The sequence below is a fragment of the Carcharhinus amblyrhynchos genome, chromosome 10, assembly GCF_965287045.1.
Source record: "Carcharhinus amblyrhynchos chromosome 10, sCarAmb.v2.hapA, whole genome shotgun sequence".
Classification (NCBI taxonomy): domain Eukaryota; kingdom Metazoa; phylum Chordata; class Chondrichthyes; order Carcharhiniformes; family Carcharhinidae; genus Carcharhinus; species Carcharhinus amblyrhynchos.
Window position 1 is genome coordinate 78,005,361 of NC_137333.1, and position 17,827 is coordinate 78,023,187.

The window sequence follows — 17,827 nt, forward strand, 5'->3', positions numbered from 1 at the left end:
AGATATTAAGGGATATGGGCCAAAGGCCAGTATATGGAGTTAGGTAACAGATCAGCCATTAAGTGGCAGAACAAGCTTGATGGGCTGAAGGGCTTACTCCTGTTCCTATGTTCCAAAGCTCCAGCTGATGTTAGTGTATGTCTGTGTTTGTTAGATTAGGATGGAATCATGTTCTGTTGGGATACTCTAGAGGGAAGTATATCCTCCCGGTATTTAGTCTCACATGTGAAGAATACTGCCACATGTGGAATGATGACCCTGCAGGAATCCGCTTTCACATGATGATGCTGTGGAATCAGGAGAGCAGGGATATTGGAAAGGCAGCCAACTCCAAACAAAAGGGCAGTTAAGCACCTTCTAGTAAATAGGCACAGCGTTTCATTTGTGAAGCCTCCACACCTCATTGGCACATTGACAGAGAAAATGTATTACTGGATCAGCATTGGTCTATAGTCCAGCTGCAGTGAAAGAAAAATCAGGAGAAAGATCATGGAAATAAACATTTTTTAAATAATTAGTAAGACAATAATTTATGGTAATGGTAAAGTGCTTTTAAGAAAGAAAACCTTTAGAGAAATCTAGCATGACCATAATATTAGCAGAGGCCACCTTGACCTGATTGCCCTCCAGATTGTGGACAAGGTAATAAATCTCTTTGTTTTGTTTTTTGTTAATTTGTGTAAAGATTCTGTCCAAGATTCTGTGTTTTATCTGAACCGATGAATAGCTGTTTAGAAAATATTTGTTCCTTCAAAAACAGAGTCCATTTTGAATTGTGCAGGATCGATCCTCTTCCTTCTAGTAATACGTGGTAATTACTGTAAAGAAATGGAGAAGATTGTTTTGGTGTTCAGAGCTGATATCCTAGAAATAAAAGTAGTAGTTCAGCACATTTACCAGTGAGGTTCAGTTAATCAAGTCAATGTTCTTTCGAACAAAAGTAATACTCCATTTCAGGCCGTCTGTATCTGAAGTCTGAAGTCTGACCTAGTATTAGCCCTGAGAGGAAATTCCTTCCTCAAGTAGGGGAGTCCACAGCAAGCAGGCATGGCATTAAAATTAGAAATACGCTATTCAGGAATGATGTCGGGAAGCACTTCTTCACTCATTCACTCACCTCAACACCTGCCCCTTGGTTTATGGGATATTGGACTTGAGTTATCCAGGTCCTAAGCTCTGGAATTCCATCCCTAAATTTCTCTCCCTTTCTACCTTTGTCCTTACATTTAGGAGCTCCTTAAAAACCCATGTTTTGGAACCAGCTTTTGGTCACCTATCCCAATATGTCTTCATGTAACTCAGTTTCATCACTTGCTCATTGGGATTTTGAGAGATTTTGCTATGTTCTAGGCTCTATATAAACTCAAGTTATTGTATGGTTTCTTTGATACATCCACAGTGCTATTAGGGAGGGTGTTCCAGGACTTTGACCCAGCAACAGTGAAGGAATGGTGATATATTTCCAAATCAGGATGGTAAATGACTTGGAAGGGAACCTCCAGGTGTTGGAATTCCCAGATATCTGCTGACCTTGTCCTTCTAGGTGGTAGTGGCCATGGGTTTGGAAGCTGCTGCCTAAGGAATCTTGGTGAGTTCCTGCAGTGCATCTTGTTGATGGTAGAACATAGCTGCCACTGTTTGTTGGTGATGGTGGAAGTGAATGGTTATGGAATGGATGCTAATCAAGCAGGCTGCTTTGTCAAAGAACATCCCAGCATGGGAAACAGGCCCTTCGGCCCAACGAGCCCGTGCCGCCGCATCTTCCCACACCTACCCCGCCCTGTGTGTATGTGAGTGGAACCCCTAATGTAGCCAGATTCAGGGGAGAATAGTGTCAATTTGGTAAAACCAATCAGCCTAAGAGCACATCTTTGGGGTGGGGGAGGAAACCGGAGCACCCGGAGGAAACCCACTCAACCACAGGGAGAATGCGCAAACTCCCACAGACACAGGCCCAAATCCACATATCTGCACAGCTAGCAGTGATAGTCATTGAGCTGTTGCGGTGCCCATCTGCTGGTCCAGGATTAAGCACACACAACGACACGAAGTACTAGACCACTCCCGGGACCTCCAAGAGCAGCCCACGCACGACCCGCTGTGTGCATGCCCCTCGTTTGACAACAAGGTGGACCGACCCTGTGGAATAAAAAGACAATACGTTAACATATAAAACTACATTTCCGGTGTCGTCCTGAGGCTCTGACCCTATTTAATACCCTCTACTATAACCCTCCATCCTTGCCTCGCTCATGTGTCTGTCTAAGTGAACCTTAAACAAGTCCAACGTGCCTGCCTCCACCACCCTAATCGGTAGTGCGTTCCAAACCCCCACGACCCTCTGCGTGAAAAACCTTCCTCTCATATCCAAATTATACTTCTCCCCCCTCACCCTTAGATCGTGACCTCTCGTAATTGTCTCCAATCTAGGGAAAAGCCTTCCACTGTTTACTCTATCTGTTCCCTTCAGTATTTTATATACCTCTATCAGATCACCCCTTAATCTCCATCTTTCTAAGGAGAAGAGCCCCAGTTTCTCCAACCTTTCCTCGTAACTCAGTCCTTCCATGCCAGGCAACATCCTGGTAAACCTCCTCTGCACCCTCTCCAGGGTCTCCACGTCCTTCCGGTAGTAAGGTGACCAGAACTGGACGCAGTACTCCAAACGCGGTCTAACCAACGTTCTGTACAACTGAAGCATTAGACGGCAGCTCTTATACTCTATACCCCTTCCTATAAAGGCTAACATTCCGTAAGCTTTCTTCACAACCTTCTCTACCTGTGTCGACACCTTCAGAGAGTTGTGCACCTGCACTCCCAGGTCCCTTTGTATCTCTATACTCTTAATCGGTCTACCTTTTATCACATAACCCCTCCCTGCATTATTCCTTCCAAAATGCATCACCTCGCATTTGTCAGGATTAAATTCCATCTGCTATCTATCTGTCCAATATACCAACCTATTTCTATCCTGCTGTGTCACCTGACAGTCCTCCTCAGTATCTGCCAATCCTACCATCTTGGTGTCATCCGCAAATTTGCTGATCACACCATGTACACCCTCTTCCAAGTCATTTATATATACTACAAAGAGGAGAGGTCCCAGTACTGAGCCCTGCGGCACACCACTGATGACTGGCCTCCAGTCAGAAAAGGTCCCCTTGACAACTACTCTTTGTCTCCTATTTCCCAGCCAGTTTTCAATCCACCTAGCTACCTGTCCTTGTATCCCATGTGCCTTAACCTTTTCTACCAGCCTACCGTGAGGGACTTTGTCAAACGCCTTTCTGAAATCCATATGGATGACATCAACGGCTCGCCCATCGTCAACCGTTTTTGTCAACTCCTCGAAGAATTCCACCAGATTCGTAAGGCAAGACCTCCCCCGAACAAAGCCATGTTGCGTATCCCTAATCAGATCGCAACGCTCCAAATGCTCATACATCCTATCCCTAAGAATTTTTTCCAATAATTTTCCTACCACCGATGTCAAACTCACTGGTCTATAATTACCAGGGTTATCCTTACTACCCTTTTTAAACAGCGGTACAACATTAGCTACCCTCCAGTCTTCTGGGACCTCACCTGTGTCCAAAGAAGGGACAAAGATTTGCGTCAGAGGCCCAGCAATTTCATCTTTCACCTCCCTAAGCAGCCTGGGATAAATACCATCAGGCCCCGAAGCTTTATCCATTTTTATGCTACCTAAAAACCTTAGCACTTCCTCCCTCGTAATGGATATTTCCTTCCACCGATCTACAGCTCCCTCCAAGACACTACACGACACCAATCCCTTCTCCTTCGTGAATACTGACGCAAAGTCGGTATTCAGGATCTCCCCCATTCCCTCAGTCTCGATACATAGCTCTCCTCCCTTGTCCCTAAGAGGACCAATTTTCCCTCTAACCACTCTCTTGCTCCTAATATAAGAGTAAAATGCTTTTGGATTTTCCTTAATCCTATCGGCCAAAGCCATTTCATGCCCCCTTTTCGCCCTTCTAACTCCCCTTTTTAGCTCCCCCCTACTCTCTCTATATTCCTCCAGCGCACTCTCCGTTCCCAGTTGTTTCGACCTAACTATGCCTCCCTCTTCTTCCTGACCAAGTCTTCTATACCCCCTGTAATCCACGGCTCCCTAATCCTGCCTTTCCCATCCTTCCTCTTTACTGGCACGTGCCTTTCCTGCAACATTTTCAGTTTGCCCTTAAGAGCCTCCCACTTACCAACCGTGGACTTGCCACCTAACAACCTCTCCCAGTGTCCTTCAGCTCCCTCCTAATCCGACTATAGCTCGCCTTCCCCCAGTTCAGAACCCTCCCCATCGGCCGGCACTCATCCCTTTCCATTTTTATCCTAAAGTAGACGGACTTGTGGTCACTGTTAGCCACATGTTCGCCTACCTCAACCTCAGCCACCTGCCCTGGCTCATTTCCCAGCACTAAATCCAGTATAGCCCCCTCCCTAGTTGGGCTAGTTACGTACTGCTCTAGGGACCCTTCCAACACACACTTTACAAACTCCTTTCCCTCCGTACCCCTAGCTCTAGGCACCTTCCAATCTACTCCAGGAAGGTTAAAGTCACCCACTACAACCACCTTATTCTTTCTGCACCTATCTAAAATGCCTCTGCAAATACCTTCCTCCACTGACCTCAGGCTGTTGGGTGACCTATAGTATACCGCTAGCATCGTAATCTCTCCCTTTTTATTCCTCAACTCCACCCACACAGAGACTCAATCCCCAACTCCTCCATATTGTCCTCCCTCTGCACTGCTGTGATGTGCTCCTTTACTAACAACACCACCCCACCACCTCTCTTCAACTCTCCTGTCACACCTAAAACACTTATACCCAGGAACATTCAGCTGCCAATCCTGCCCTTCACGTAACCACATCTCCGTTACTGCCACCACATCTAACTTCCTCACAAACATCAAGGCCCTAAGCTCATCCGTCTTACCCGTCACACTCCTCGCATTGAAACAGACGCAGTCCAACCCACCAGTGCCTCTCAGAACCTCCTTCTCCCTGCTAATTTTCCTTTCACCCAAACCTACCCTATCACCCAACTCCCTCCCGACCCCAGTGTCTACTGAGCTATCAGTAGTTATCAGAAAGCGATTCCAAGTAAATTCAACACTCACCAAAGCCACCAGGTACACTGCTCCGGAGAACAATGAGGTGGATCCACGGGTGAGTATCAGATTTATACCCCCCGCTCCCCCTTCCCAACTATCCTCTTGCCTAACTTCCTGGATAGTGTCAAGCTTCTTGAGTGTTGTTGGAGCTGCACTCATCTAGGCAAGTGAAGAGTTTTCCACCACATTCCTGACTTGTTCCTTGTAGATGGTGGACAGGCTTTGGGGAGTCAGGAGGTGAGTTAGTCGCTTGCAGTTCCTAGCTTCTGACCTGTTCCCACAGCCACATATTTATACGGCTAGTCCAGTTCAGTTTCTGGTTATCCTGGTCACCCCCAGAATGTTGATAATAGGGGATTCAGAAACGGTTATGTCATTGAAAGTCAAAGTTAAAGTTTATTTATTAAGCAAAAGTATGACTTATAGTAACACTACAATGAAGTTACTGTCCAATGCCTGTCTGGGTCAATGCACCTAACCAACATGTCTTTCAGAATGTGGGAGGGAACCGGAGCACCCAGCAGAAACTCACACAGACACGGGGAGAACTTGCAAACTCCACACAGACAGTGACCCAAGCTGGGAATCGTATCTGGGTCCCTGGCACTGTGAGGCAGCAGTGCTAACTATTGTGCCACCGTGCTGCCCCAGGGGAGCAATGGTTAGGTTTCTCCTTGTTGAGGCACTTGTGAGGTGTGACTGTTACTTGCTACTTGTCAGCCCAGGCCTGGATATGGCTCAGGTCTTACTGCATTTGGACATGGGCTGCTTTAGTGGCCGAGGAGTCGCAAATGAGGCTGAATATCATGCAATCATCAGTGAACATCCCCACTTCTGACCTTATGATGGAAGAACATTATTGATGAAGCAGCTGAAGACGGTTGTGTCAAAGACCTGAGGAATTCTCAGTGTTGTGAAATGAGAAAGCACAGCTTTATGTTAACAAAAAATGACACATTCTCCAGGAAACGGGAAGAGTAGAAAATAAACATCATGCATTTAAAAGACTTTATATGACATATAACAGTGAGGAGGAGCAGCAGTCAGTCTGTCAGTGTGTGTCTCATTGTGGGAACTGGTGGATAATGTTACCCACAGAGTTATCCCTTTCCACAGCAGAGACACCATGAACAAGAAGTTGTTATCTGATAATGAATACAAATCGAGAGAGAAGCACAATACCTAGCTTGTATGAAGAAGAATGGATCTCCAACAATTACATCACTGTGTGCACGATAATGGCAGCATTAAAATGTAATCAATAGAACGGGAATGTGGGGGTAAATTCTCAACTTGTTGCCCAGGTGTAAAACTAACATTGTAAATTAACTACAAACTCAATAGAAATGAATATTTCTACAGCAAGTGTCTGAGCTGCACTGCCAGTTTTATGCCCAGCTTGCAAGATGTGACTCATCCCTGTGAAGTTGTAACATTTAATAATTCTTTTAGACCATAATTTTTTTTTATCTTACAATACTATATGTTACATGACAACTTACATGATCACTTTAAGTATGCACATTTAGAAAATAAATTGGCATTTGTTAGGTCAATTCTTTAATTCATAATTTAAAATATCAATGAGCTGTATATATCCATTATAGGATTGAAAATTGAAGTCTTCCATGTAGGAGAGAAATCTAAAATCTCTCCCACATGACTGGTAGGAGAGATTTCTCACATCTCTGTTGTGTAGATACACATGTGAATCTGAAGTCAGACCAAGTGAGTTCACTGCCTGGGCATTTGATGCACAGTGCTTGTGAGCCTATCGCGGTAAAGTGTTGTTTTGCAATGAGTGGCATGGTCCAGTATTACCTTGGATTTTTATTTTATATATCTGGAGCTAGATTGGCTAGTTTTTATAACTGTTAAATATTTAGACCTGGCAGGGTGAAATCCTGGAGGAGAGGATCATTTATTGGGAAAGCACACATCCATGGTTGTTTCAACAAGAACAAGGGTTCATATTCTCAAACTGATCTTTGCTCGGAATTAAGACTGGCTTTCAAATAGATGGACTTGGGCAATGTATGGCAGCCAGTACAATGGAAGAACACAACCTCTTAATTTGACTTTTCTGTGACCTGTTTACATTTGCTCACCTGGCAGTGAATCAAGGTGGAAGGATTGAACTAAACATGATAGAAGTGACATTTCTTATGAATGCTAATACACGTATGCTGCTGTTAGTGGAGCCATCCCCTGCACAAAGGAAGCTGGTTATTTTTGTTGGAGGTCACTCACCATAGGCCCAGGACATCACTGAAGGAGTTCCTCAGGGCAGTGTCATAGGCCCCTAGCTGCTTTATCAACAATCTTTCCTCCATCATTAGGTTAGAAGTGGGGACGTTTGTTGAAGATTGCACAATGTTCAGCATCATTCCCAACTCCTCAGATTCAGAAGCAGCCCTTCTCCATATGCATCAAGACTTGAACATCATTCAGGCTTAGACTGATAAGCAGCAAGTGCCAGGCAATGACTATGTCCAACAAGAGAATCAAACCATCTCCTCTTGATATTCACTGACTTGCCATCAGTATCCTCAAAGTTACCATTGAGTAGAAATTTCACCATATCTATAGAGCAGGGTAGAGGTTTGGAATCCTGCAGTGAATTGATCATTCCATGACTCCCCAAAGCCTGCCCACCAACTACGAAGTGCAAGTCAGTATGATGGAATATTTTCCACTTGCCTGAATGAGTGCAGCTCCAACAACATTCAAGAAGCACAACACCATCCAGGATAAAGCAGCCTGTTTGATTAAAACCCATCCATAACCTTAAATATCGCCTCTCTCCATCATGGGCGCATGGTGATAACAATCTGTATCAGCTACAAAATCCACTGCAGCAACTCACTAAGCCTCCCACCACAGCACTTTCCAAATCTGCAACCTCTACCACCTAGAAGGACAAGGGCAACAGACGCATGTCAACACCAGCGCCTGGAGGTTCGCATGCAAGTCTCACACCATCCCAACTTGGAAATATATTGCCACTCCTTCACAGTCGCTGGGTTGAAAACCTGGAGCTCCCTCCCTACCTGCACTATGGGTGTACCTACACCATGTGGACTGCAAGGGTTCAAGGAGGTAGCTCACTACTGCCTTCTCAAGGGCAATTAAGGATGGGCAACAGATGTTGACCTAGCCAGTACGTTAACATTGCTTCCAAGAATTATAATAAAACAGGAGGCAGGATTCTTCTGTTGTTATATACAAGAGAGTAACATTATTTGGGCATTAACTAAGGCGTATTGAAATTTCAGGAATTCAGTTCTAAGATTTCCTTAGGGAGTTAATAAATAACTACACTGTCTGATGTAGCGTTAAGTGATACTGACCAATAAGTTCCAGGGTTCAGTTCTTTCTCAGTGCTGAGTAAGCTATCCCATATGATTGGCATTGGAGTATATCAGTATGAGACATAAGACATTTATCCTTGGTGCGAATTCAGTTTCTTTTCATTGTCTATTATTATTGGAAACTGGAGATATGCAGCTTCAAGATACTATGATTAGGCCCAACTTTGATGTCACTGTCCCAGTGCCAGGAACACCTATCAAAGCTAATTGTCTAAACCTGTGACTAAAGATTCGGGTGAGATACTACAGATTCTGCGTTACCTCCTCCAGGATAGGTCTGAAAATGGTTTGGATGAAGAAAGTCCTTTGCCTGAAATACCAGAGCTCCCATTGCTCCCCCTTCAACTTATCCCAATTTTATTCAATTGTGAGACATGGGTGTTGTTGCTGGCCAGCATTTATTGCCCATCCCTAGTTGCCCTTGGAGGGAGCTGAGAGTCAACCACATTGCTGTGGCTCTGGAGTCATATGTGGGTCAGATCAGATAAGGGCAGCAGATTTCCTTCCCTAAAGGACATTAGCGAACCAGATGGGTTTTTCCAACAATTGACAATAGTTTCATTGTCATCAGTAGATTCTTAATTCCAAATTTTTAAAATTGAATTCAAATTCCACCATCTGCTGTGGCAGGATTCAAACCCGGGTCCTCAGAACATCAGCTGAGTTTCTGGATTAATAATCTAGCAATAATACCAGTAGGCTATTGCCTAGTTGCTAATCACTCTCAATGTGGGGATCATCTTCCTGATATCTGTCCCAGTTTGCTCTTCATTACAACAAAGATTGACTGAAAAGTTGATTTAAAAAGCTATGTACATACATAGTTATGAACTGATGGCCGAATTTTAATTGCAACTTAGCAATGTGACAAATGAATATTATTAATTACATCTGTTTTTCAAGCGCAGCGAACTGAATTATATCATATATGTGTAATGAAGTACAGCAGTGTGTGAATGCCTGTGGGGATGACTTGTCTTTGCAAGAGTCATGTTGGTTGTGAATGTATAATTTATGACTCGCAGGAACATAGGAGGTTTGCAGGCAGCGAGGCAAATGAGAAGCTTCCAAGTAAGAGGACTAGTTTAATTATCAGAGAACTTTCACAAACATGCAGGTAAAGGAAACATAACAGCTTAAAGTATCTTGATTGCACTTTGAAAATTCATATGATGGAAATGCAGGTACTTGTAGATAAGAGAATGCAAACTATTCTAAAGTATTTCAGATTCAGATGTTTGTGGTTACAACTGTGTGCTATTAGCTACACAGGAAGTAATGGGTTTCATTGATTTGTTGTGCTACTGATGTTGTTCTTTCAAATAATCATCCTTCCAATAGCTAGGAAAACAGAAGGAAAGCTTTCCAGTTGTTCTGAGTTTGTCCATTGGCCTGGATCCGACCAGCAGTAATAACAGTCGGACAGCAGCTGAGAAGGATAATTCCACTGACTGGACATTGCTACTGGGACCTTCTGAGCCCAATCCTTGTAGAAATGCACAGTGTCTATCAGAGAACTTTGTCAAAGTGCAGTAGTGTCAGAGGAAGAGACGACCTGCCCCTTTTTGACATGAGCTGAATGTGGTCATTTTAAAGGTGCAATGTCAATGTTAGTGAATGGATGGGTGAATCAGGAGGTAGTCATGAGGTACTTGGGGGCGGGGGGATAGTTGGGTCAGGAGTGGTTGTGTCATGCGTAGTTGCGGGGGTGATTTGTGCTGTCAGTTGTGCAGTTACCCGGGTGTTAAGTGAGGTTTTATTATGTCTAACATTTCCTGGGCATCTACCAGGCAAGTATTGCAGAACATTCTGAAATCTCTAATTCTATCTCGGAGTCAGTGACATTCACTGAGAGTTCCAGGGAGCAGGGACATTGCCCATTGGAAGTATAGAATCCTTGCAATAGGAGGCCATTCAGTTCATCAAGTTAGCACCAACTCTCCCATCCAGACCCTATTCCTGTGCAAGTTGAAACTTCCTGGCCAATTTCCACTTCCACAGGGTCCTGACAATCGTACGTGCAGTCTCTGACGATCTGGAAGATTTGGGTAACGATTTTCTTGTGCAATAATATATATGCATCTTCAACCAGCACCAATTATAGAATGTGAGTCTTTTTTGTGGTTTTGTCTTTGTTTATTGACTGTATCCATGCGCTACACTTTTATTTAGCATGAATTTTACATGGTTCAATGATTAGTCAACTTTCAACACTTAAGCTGCACCTACGCCCATTAATGATTAGCTGTTTTTGCATCGATGAATCTGCAGGGATTTGCTGAAAATATTCTTCCCAGGAAACACAGTGCTTGATAAAACTTCTGTCCAACTTTCAAATTTTGCTCCAATTCCCCAATATAGTTTGCCAATCCTCCTTTCTGGGAATGAAGATTACATTGCCAAAGTCACAAGGAAATGTTACAGTTGGTAAGCATTCTTGGAAAAATTATTCTGGGGGAAAATAGTAGAAAAGCAGTTTGTTTCTGTGAACATAACTTCATTAGCGCAGACACATCCAGTGTAAGGACAAAGCAGATCTTGTTCGACTGTATGATCTACCGATACCGCAGAGAACTGAGTTTGTGCATATTCCTAAACAGTAAAGGAACAGTAAGAGGCCTTGGGAAGATAGTGGCAAAGACTTTTGGAATTGAGTGTCTGAGTAAAGTGAGCTCGTTGATCTCCTGATTAAAATGATGGTTTTGTTTTAGTGAGATGAACAATGTGGATGCTCAACCTCATTGAACTGTAACAGATACAAGAGCAGCATTGACTCATTGTTATGCTGGCAGTTAATTGACACCAGACACCCTGCCACAAATACCATATCTACTCGAATGTAGTTTCCACTTAAACCCATATATTTAGCTGTTTAACAAATGTTTGTGAACATGCAAAAATATAATTATGGAGAATCTTTTCTTTACATTCCAAGACAGCTGAATTCTATTGATTTAGTCAATTGGCTATTGAAATGTAAATCATTTAAAGTTTATTTATTTGTCACAAGTAAGTTTGCATTAACACTGCAATAGAATTACTGTGAAAATCCCCTAGTTGACACACTTTAGCACTTATATGGGTACACTGAGGGAGAATTTAGCATGGCCAATGCACTTAACCGTGCTAAGTTCTCCCTCAGTGTACCCGAATAGGTGCTGGAGTGTGGCAACTGGGGGATTTTCACAGTAACTTCACTGCAGTGCCGCTGGATAAATGCTATAAGCTAATCTTTTAAATGAACATTATGTTGTGTAAAGAAATAACCACATACTCTGAATGAAACCACATGAAAAAGTGAATGTGTTATTATAAGCTTGTAAAACTGTCAGTCAACACTTGGGTGTCTACCCGGCAATTTGGTAAATTACTTTTCCTGTTTACAAAAAAACCAAAACAACTCCAGAATGACTAATTACCAGCCCATCAACCCCCTCTTGAAGAAAGACTTGCTTTCAGAGAGTTGGACCTGGGTACTGCATGGTAGTCAGTACAATCAGAGAATACAGCCTTTGTGTCCTATTAGTCAGCTCTCCCTCTCACCTAGCAGCACCTGAAGGCAGAAGGATTGAATTAAATGTGACAAGAGCAACATTTGCCATGGATGCTAACAAATAATGTTGTGTTTCAATCAGTGGTTCCACTAGTTGGGCAATAGCTAGCACGGTGGGAGATGGTTGTGGTTGTTGGACATCAATCATCTTAGTCTCAGGACGTTGCCGCAGCAGTTTCTCAGAGTAGTGTCTTGAACCCAACCATCTTCAGCTGCTTCATCAGTGACCTTCTGTCCATTGTAAGTTCAGAAGCTGGGATGTTGCTGATGATTGGACAATGTTTAACGCTATTTACTTCTCAGGTACAGAAGAGGTCCATGTGCATATGCAGCAAGATTTGGACAATGTTCAAACTGAGAAGTAGTAAGTAATATTTGTGTCAGGGACAATGACCATCTCAAACAAGAGAGAATTTAACCACCTTCCCTTGACATCCCAGGTTGTTGCCATCCCACAATCCTCCCCTTTCAACATCCTAGCCAGAAACAGGTTGTTACCATCCCACAATCCCCATTATCAACAGCCTGGCCAGAAACTGAACGGCACAGTGGCACACTGGTTAGCACTGCTACCTCACAGGTTTGATTCCCGGCTTGGGTCATTGTGTGTGTGGAGTCTGCACATTCTCCCCATGCCTGTGTTGGTTTCCTCCGGGTGCTCCAGTTTCCTCCCACACTCCAAAGATGTGCTGGTTAGATGGATTGTTCATGCTAAATTCCCCCTTGGTATCAGGGGACTAGCTGGGGCAAATGCATGGAGTTATGGGGATAGGGCCCTGGGTGGGATTGTGGTCGGTGCAGATTCGATGGGCTGAATGGTTTCCTTCTGCACTGTAGGATTCTATGATTTTATGTACTGGATCAACCATATAAATATTGTGGCTACAGAACAGAGGCTGGGAGTTCCACAATGAGAAACTCACCTCCTGACTACCCAAAGTCAGCCCACCATCTACAGGACACAAGTCAGGGAGGCAGAGGTGCAACAGTATTGTAATGGCTTCTAAAGCTCACACCAGCACATGGTGATAGTCTGCAGGAAGAAATACAATTTTCCTATAGCTCTCAGAATGAGGAGCCTAATTTTGGAAATTATATCTGTGCATTTTGCACCCAAGATCTTCCCGACTCCCAGAAACATCGCATGAACATGGTGTGGAGTTGGGAAGGCAGAAGAAAAATGTTTTCCAGCAAAAAAAACTAATCTCAATATTTTGAGACCTGATACGCGCCAATGAGCAGGGAAAATCCAGCCCATGGCCTCTCGTTCCGTTCTCATTCACAAGTGGAAACATGTCCTCTACGTCAAACTTTGTCAAAATCTTTCCTAATCTCAAAGTACCTCAATTAAGTCCCTGCTCAGGCTTTTTTTTTGAACAGTATAGACTGCTGCCTACTTAAGCTTACTCAATTGGTATAACCTCTATTCTGGTAGGCATCTTCACTTTCCCTTTCTTATCATAGATTCATAGAATCCCTTCGTGCAGAAGGAGGCCATTTGGCACATTGCATCTGCACTGATCACAACCCCACCCTGGCCTTATGGCCTACTCCTGCTCCTATTTCTTATGTTCTTACGTAACCCCGCACATTTATCCTGCAGTTTAGAATGGCCAATCCATCCAATCTGCACGTTTGTCTGTGGGAGGAAACCGGAGCACCCGGAGGAAACCCACACTGACACGGAGAATGTGCAAACTCCACACAGACAGTGACCCGAAGCTGGAATTGAACCTGGGTCCATTGAACTGTGAGGGAGCAGTGCTAACCACTGTGCCACTGATGACGACTGCTTCTTATGTGTGTTGAGTCATCTATGCATGTCCAAATACGGCTGCACTGTCTGATTGTCGACCTGTATGGCCTCCCGTAGGACAGGCAAGGACGAATTGACTGATTCTAAAAAAAAATGTTCTTTTGGAATAATTGTTTTTTTTAACTTGTCTTTTGTCCTTAACGACCTGTATTCTTTGCTATTCGAAGGAATCAAGTTCTTTTCTTTGGATTGTTTCGCAGCTTGTTTGGTATCTTGATTTATTTATTTATTATTTCATATGATGTGGGCGTCACTGGCTAGGCCAGCATTTATTCCCACTCCTAATTGTTCTTATTTCTAATAAATCCTATTTGCACCTTCTCCAACACCTCTGCATATTTTTTAATACAGAGACCTGTCCTTCTAACTTTGATTGGACCAATGTTTTATATTAGTTCAACATAACTTTCTCTGCTCTCCAATTCTTTCCTCCAGAAATGAGCTTCAGTTCTTTGTTAGCTATTTCATAGAGAATGTGGCCTATTTTATCCTTCGACCAAAACTTTCTACCTCCATTTTGTCAATGTTTAAGTTAAGTTGCCAATTACAGGGATATTTTAGCAAATTTTTGAACATCTTCCTGTATTTGGCACATTGGTCAAGTTTGGTTAATATTAAGGGACAATGTGGTATCATCTGCAATTCCGAATTTCAAGTTGTTTCAATGAATAGTAAATATCAGTGGTTCCAGCATTGTGGGACACCACCGTACTGTAAACCAATCTAAATAGAGTCATAGAGGTTTACAGCACAGAAACAGGCCCATTGGCCCAACTTGTCCATGTCGCCTTTTTTTAAGCTAATCCCAATTGCCCACATTTGGCCCATATCCCCCTATATCCATCTTATCCATGTGGCTATCTAAATGCTTTTTAAAAGATAAAATTGTACTTGCCTCTACTACTACCTCTGTCAGCTTGTTCCAGACACTCACCACCCTCTGTGTGAAAAAATTGTCCCTCCTGGACACTTTTGTATCTCTCCCCTCTCACCTTAAACCTATGCTCTCTAGTTTTAGACTCCCCTACCTGTGGGAAAAGATATTGACTATCTGGCTGATCTGTGCCCCTCGTTATTTTATAGACTTCTATAAGATCACCCCTCAACCTCCCACGCTCCAAAGAAAAAAGTCCCAGTCAATCCAGCCTCCTCCTTATAACTCAATCCCTCAAGTCCTGGTAGCATCTTAGTAAATCTTTTCTTCACTCTTTCTAGTTTAGTAATATCCTTTCTATAATAGGGTGACCAGAACTGCACACAATATTCCAAGTGTGGCCGTACCAATGACTTGTACCACTTTAACAAGACGTCCCAACTCCTGAATTCGATGTTCTGACCGATGAAACCAAGCATGCTGAATGCCTTCTTCACCACTCTGTCCACCTGTGACTCCACTTTCAAGGAGCTATGAACATGTAGCCCCATGATCTCTTTGTTCCGTAACTCTCCCCAGTGCCCTGCTATCAATTGAATAAGTCCTGCCCTGGTTCAAGCTACCAAAATGCATCACCTCGCATTTTCAGACACTAAGACACACTGTAATCCCTTTTAATCTGAGTAGCCCACCTTTTTTTTGTTTTGCAACCAGTTAGCTATCCAGTCAACCACTTTTCCCTGACTCCATGTTCCAATCTAATTCACAAGCCTACTATGTTGTAACCTATTGAAGGCCTTTTCAAAATCTAAACCTATTCAGTCTAACACATTACATTTTGCAGTTCTCTAACACTAAAATGGAGTTTCTCAGGCCAAGAGCAACTACTGCAGGTGTGACAATCCACGGTAGCCTCATTATCCACAGGCTCCCCACATTACAGTCCTGATGCTGATGCATGCCATGGTCATACAGTGATTAACATTGCTGCCTCTCAGCACCAGAGACCCTGGTTCAATTCTAGCCTTGGGGACTGTGTAGAGTTTGCATGTTCTCTCCATGTCTATGTAGGTTTCATCCGGGTGCTTTGATTTCCTCCCATGGTGCAAAGATGTGCAGATTGGGTAGATTGGTGAATGTGCGGGATTACGGGGATAGAGCAGAGAACAGGGCCTGGGTAAGATATTGTCAGAGAGTTGGTACAGACTGCATAGCTTCCTTCTGTCATTTCTTGTATTTATTATTTGAGTTCTAAGAGTAATGCTGTTACTTGAGATCTAGTTTATATATAGAGATTTGAATTTACTGTGGTTTAGAATTAATTTGCAGCTAACAAGCCTTGTTTTCAATTTATTTATTTCCTCAACGTATATTTTTCAGATTCTAACATAATGCAAATTCATAATTTAATTATTTTTTGTTTTATGCACAAGACCTCATTAATTAAACAGTGAACTTAATTATATAATGTTAAAAACTTAACTTAAATAAGGTGCTGTGGCACAGTGGTTAACACTGCTGCCTCATAGCGCCAGGGACCCGAGTTTGATTTCCAGCTTGGATCACTGTCTGAAGTTTGCACATTCTCCCCGTGTCTGCGTGGGTTTTCTCTGGGTGCTCTGGTTTCCTCCCACACTCCAAAGATGTGCAAGTTAGGCCATGCTAAATTGTCCCATAGTGTCAGGGAGACTAGCTAGAGTAAATGCATGGGGTTATGGGTATAGGGCCTGGATGAAATTGTGGTTGGTGCAGGCTCTGAATGGCCTCTTTCTGCATTGTATCCTTTTCCCGACGGAAGAAGATAGAAGAAAGAGTGTCCGGGGTGCGTGGGGTCCTTAATTATGCTGGCTGCTTTTCTAGCTACCATATATTCCGTCCCTTCATCACTGTGAAAAGTTGAAACCCCAAAACTGATCCCTTTTGAAACCATACTAATTTCAGTTTGCTAACCCAAAATTGACTCGCATATAAGAACATAAGAACATAAGAAATAGGAGCAGGAGTAGGCCATCTAGCCCTTCGAGCCTGCCCCGCCATTCAATAAGATCATGGCTGATCTGTCGTGGCTCAGTTCCACTTTCCCGCCCTCTCCCCATAACCCTTAATCCCCTCTCTTATCAAGAACCCATCAACCTGCTTCTTAAAAATATTTAGCGAGGCAGCCTCTACCACTTCAACGGGCAGAGAATTCCAGAGATTCACCACCCTTTGAGTGAAGAAGTTCCTCCTCAACTCCGTTCTAAACCGCCTCCCCTTTATCTTGAGGCTGTGCCCCCTAGTCCTACTGTCTTTTTTGAGCGGGAAGAGTCTCTCCACCTCTATCCTATCCATCCCATTCATCATCTTATACGTCTCAATGAGATCTCCCCTCATTCTTCTAAACTCTAACGAGTACAAGCCTAGTTTATTCAGCCTCTCCTCATAGCTCAATCCCCTCAACTCCGGTATCAGCCTAGTAAACCTCCTCTGCACTCCCTCCAGGGCCAAAATATCCTTGCGCAGGTGCGGTGCCCAAAACTGCACACAGTACTCCAGCTGCGGCCTCACCAATGCCCTATACAGCTGCAGCAAGACCTCCCTACTTTTATATTCAATCCCCCTCGCTATGAAGGCCAGCATCCCATTCGCCTTCCTGACCACCTGCTGCACCTGCAAGCTGGGTTTTTGCGACTCATGCACAAGGACCCCGAGGTCCCTCTGCACCGTCGCCTGCTGCAGTTTTTCGCCACGTAAGTAATAGTCCTTCCTACCATTCTTCCTACCAAAGTGGACCACCTCACACTTGCCAACATTAAATTCCATTTGCCATTTCCTGGCCCATTCGCCCAGCCTATCTAGATCCTTCTGCAGACTCTCCACACCCTCCACACAATTTGCTGCCTACCTTCTGGTTCCTGTTGGCTAACGTGTTAGCCTTTACACTACGTAATCTTGTGTAGCCATCTTTGATATGGCACCTTATCAAATGCCTTCTGGAAATCCAAACAAACCATATCTACCTTATCCATCTTGCTTGTTACTTCCTGAAAAATTCTAATATCTTATTATTTACTAGATTAAGTTCTAATTTAAATA

General features: G+C 43.5%; 1 protein-coding gene across 4 annotated transcripts in view; it reads left to right on the forward strand.

Annotated features, from left to right (window-relative positions):
* The window catches only part of wdr95 (WD40 repeat domain 95), a 134,370-nt gene that overhangs the window by 15,005 nt on the left and 101,538 nt on the right, over positions 1 to 17,827 (forward strand). The window contains exon 1 of one of the 4 annotated variants that reach the window (XM_080197434.1): positions 10,703 to 10,936. The exons of the other annotated variants lie outside the window; for them this stretch is intronic. Coding sequence (XP_080053560.1) covers positions 10,925 to 10,936 — 12 coding nt within the window. The 5' untranslated portion in view covers positions 10,703 to 10,924. Of the gene's footprint in view, positions 1 to 10,702; positions 10,937 to 17,827 lie in introns of those variants that run through there. 4 annotated transcript variants of the gene reach the window in all.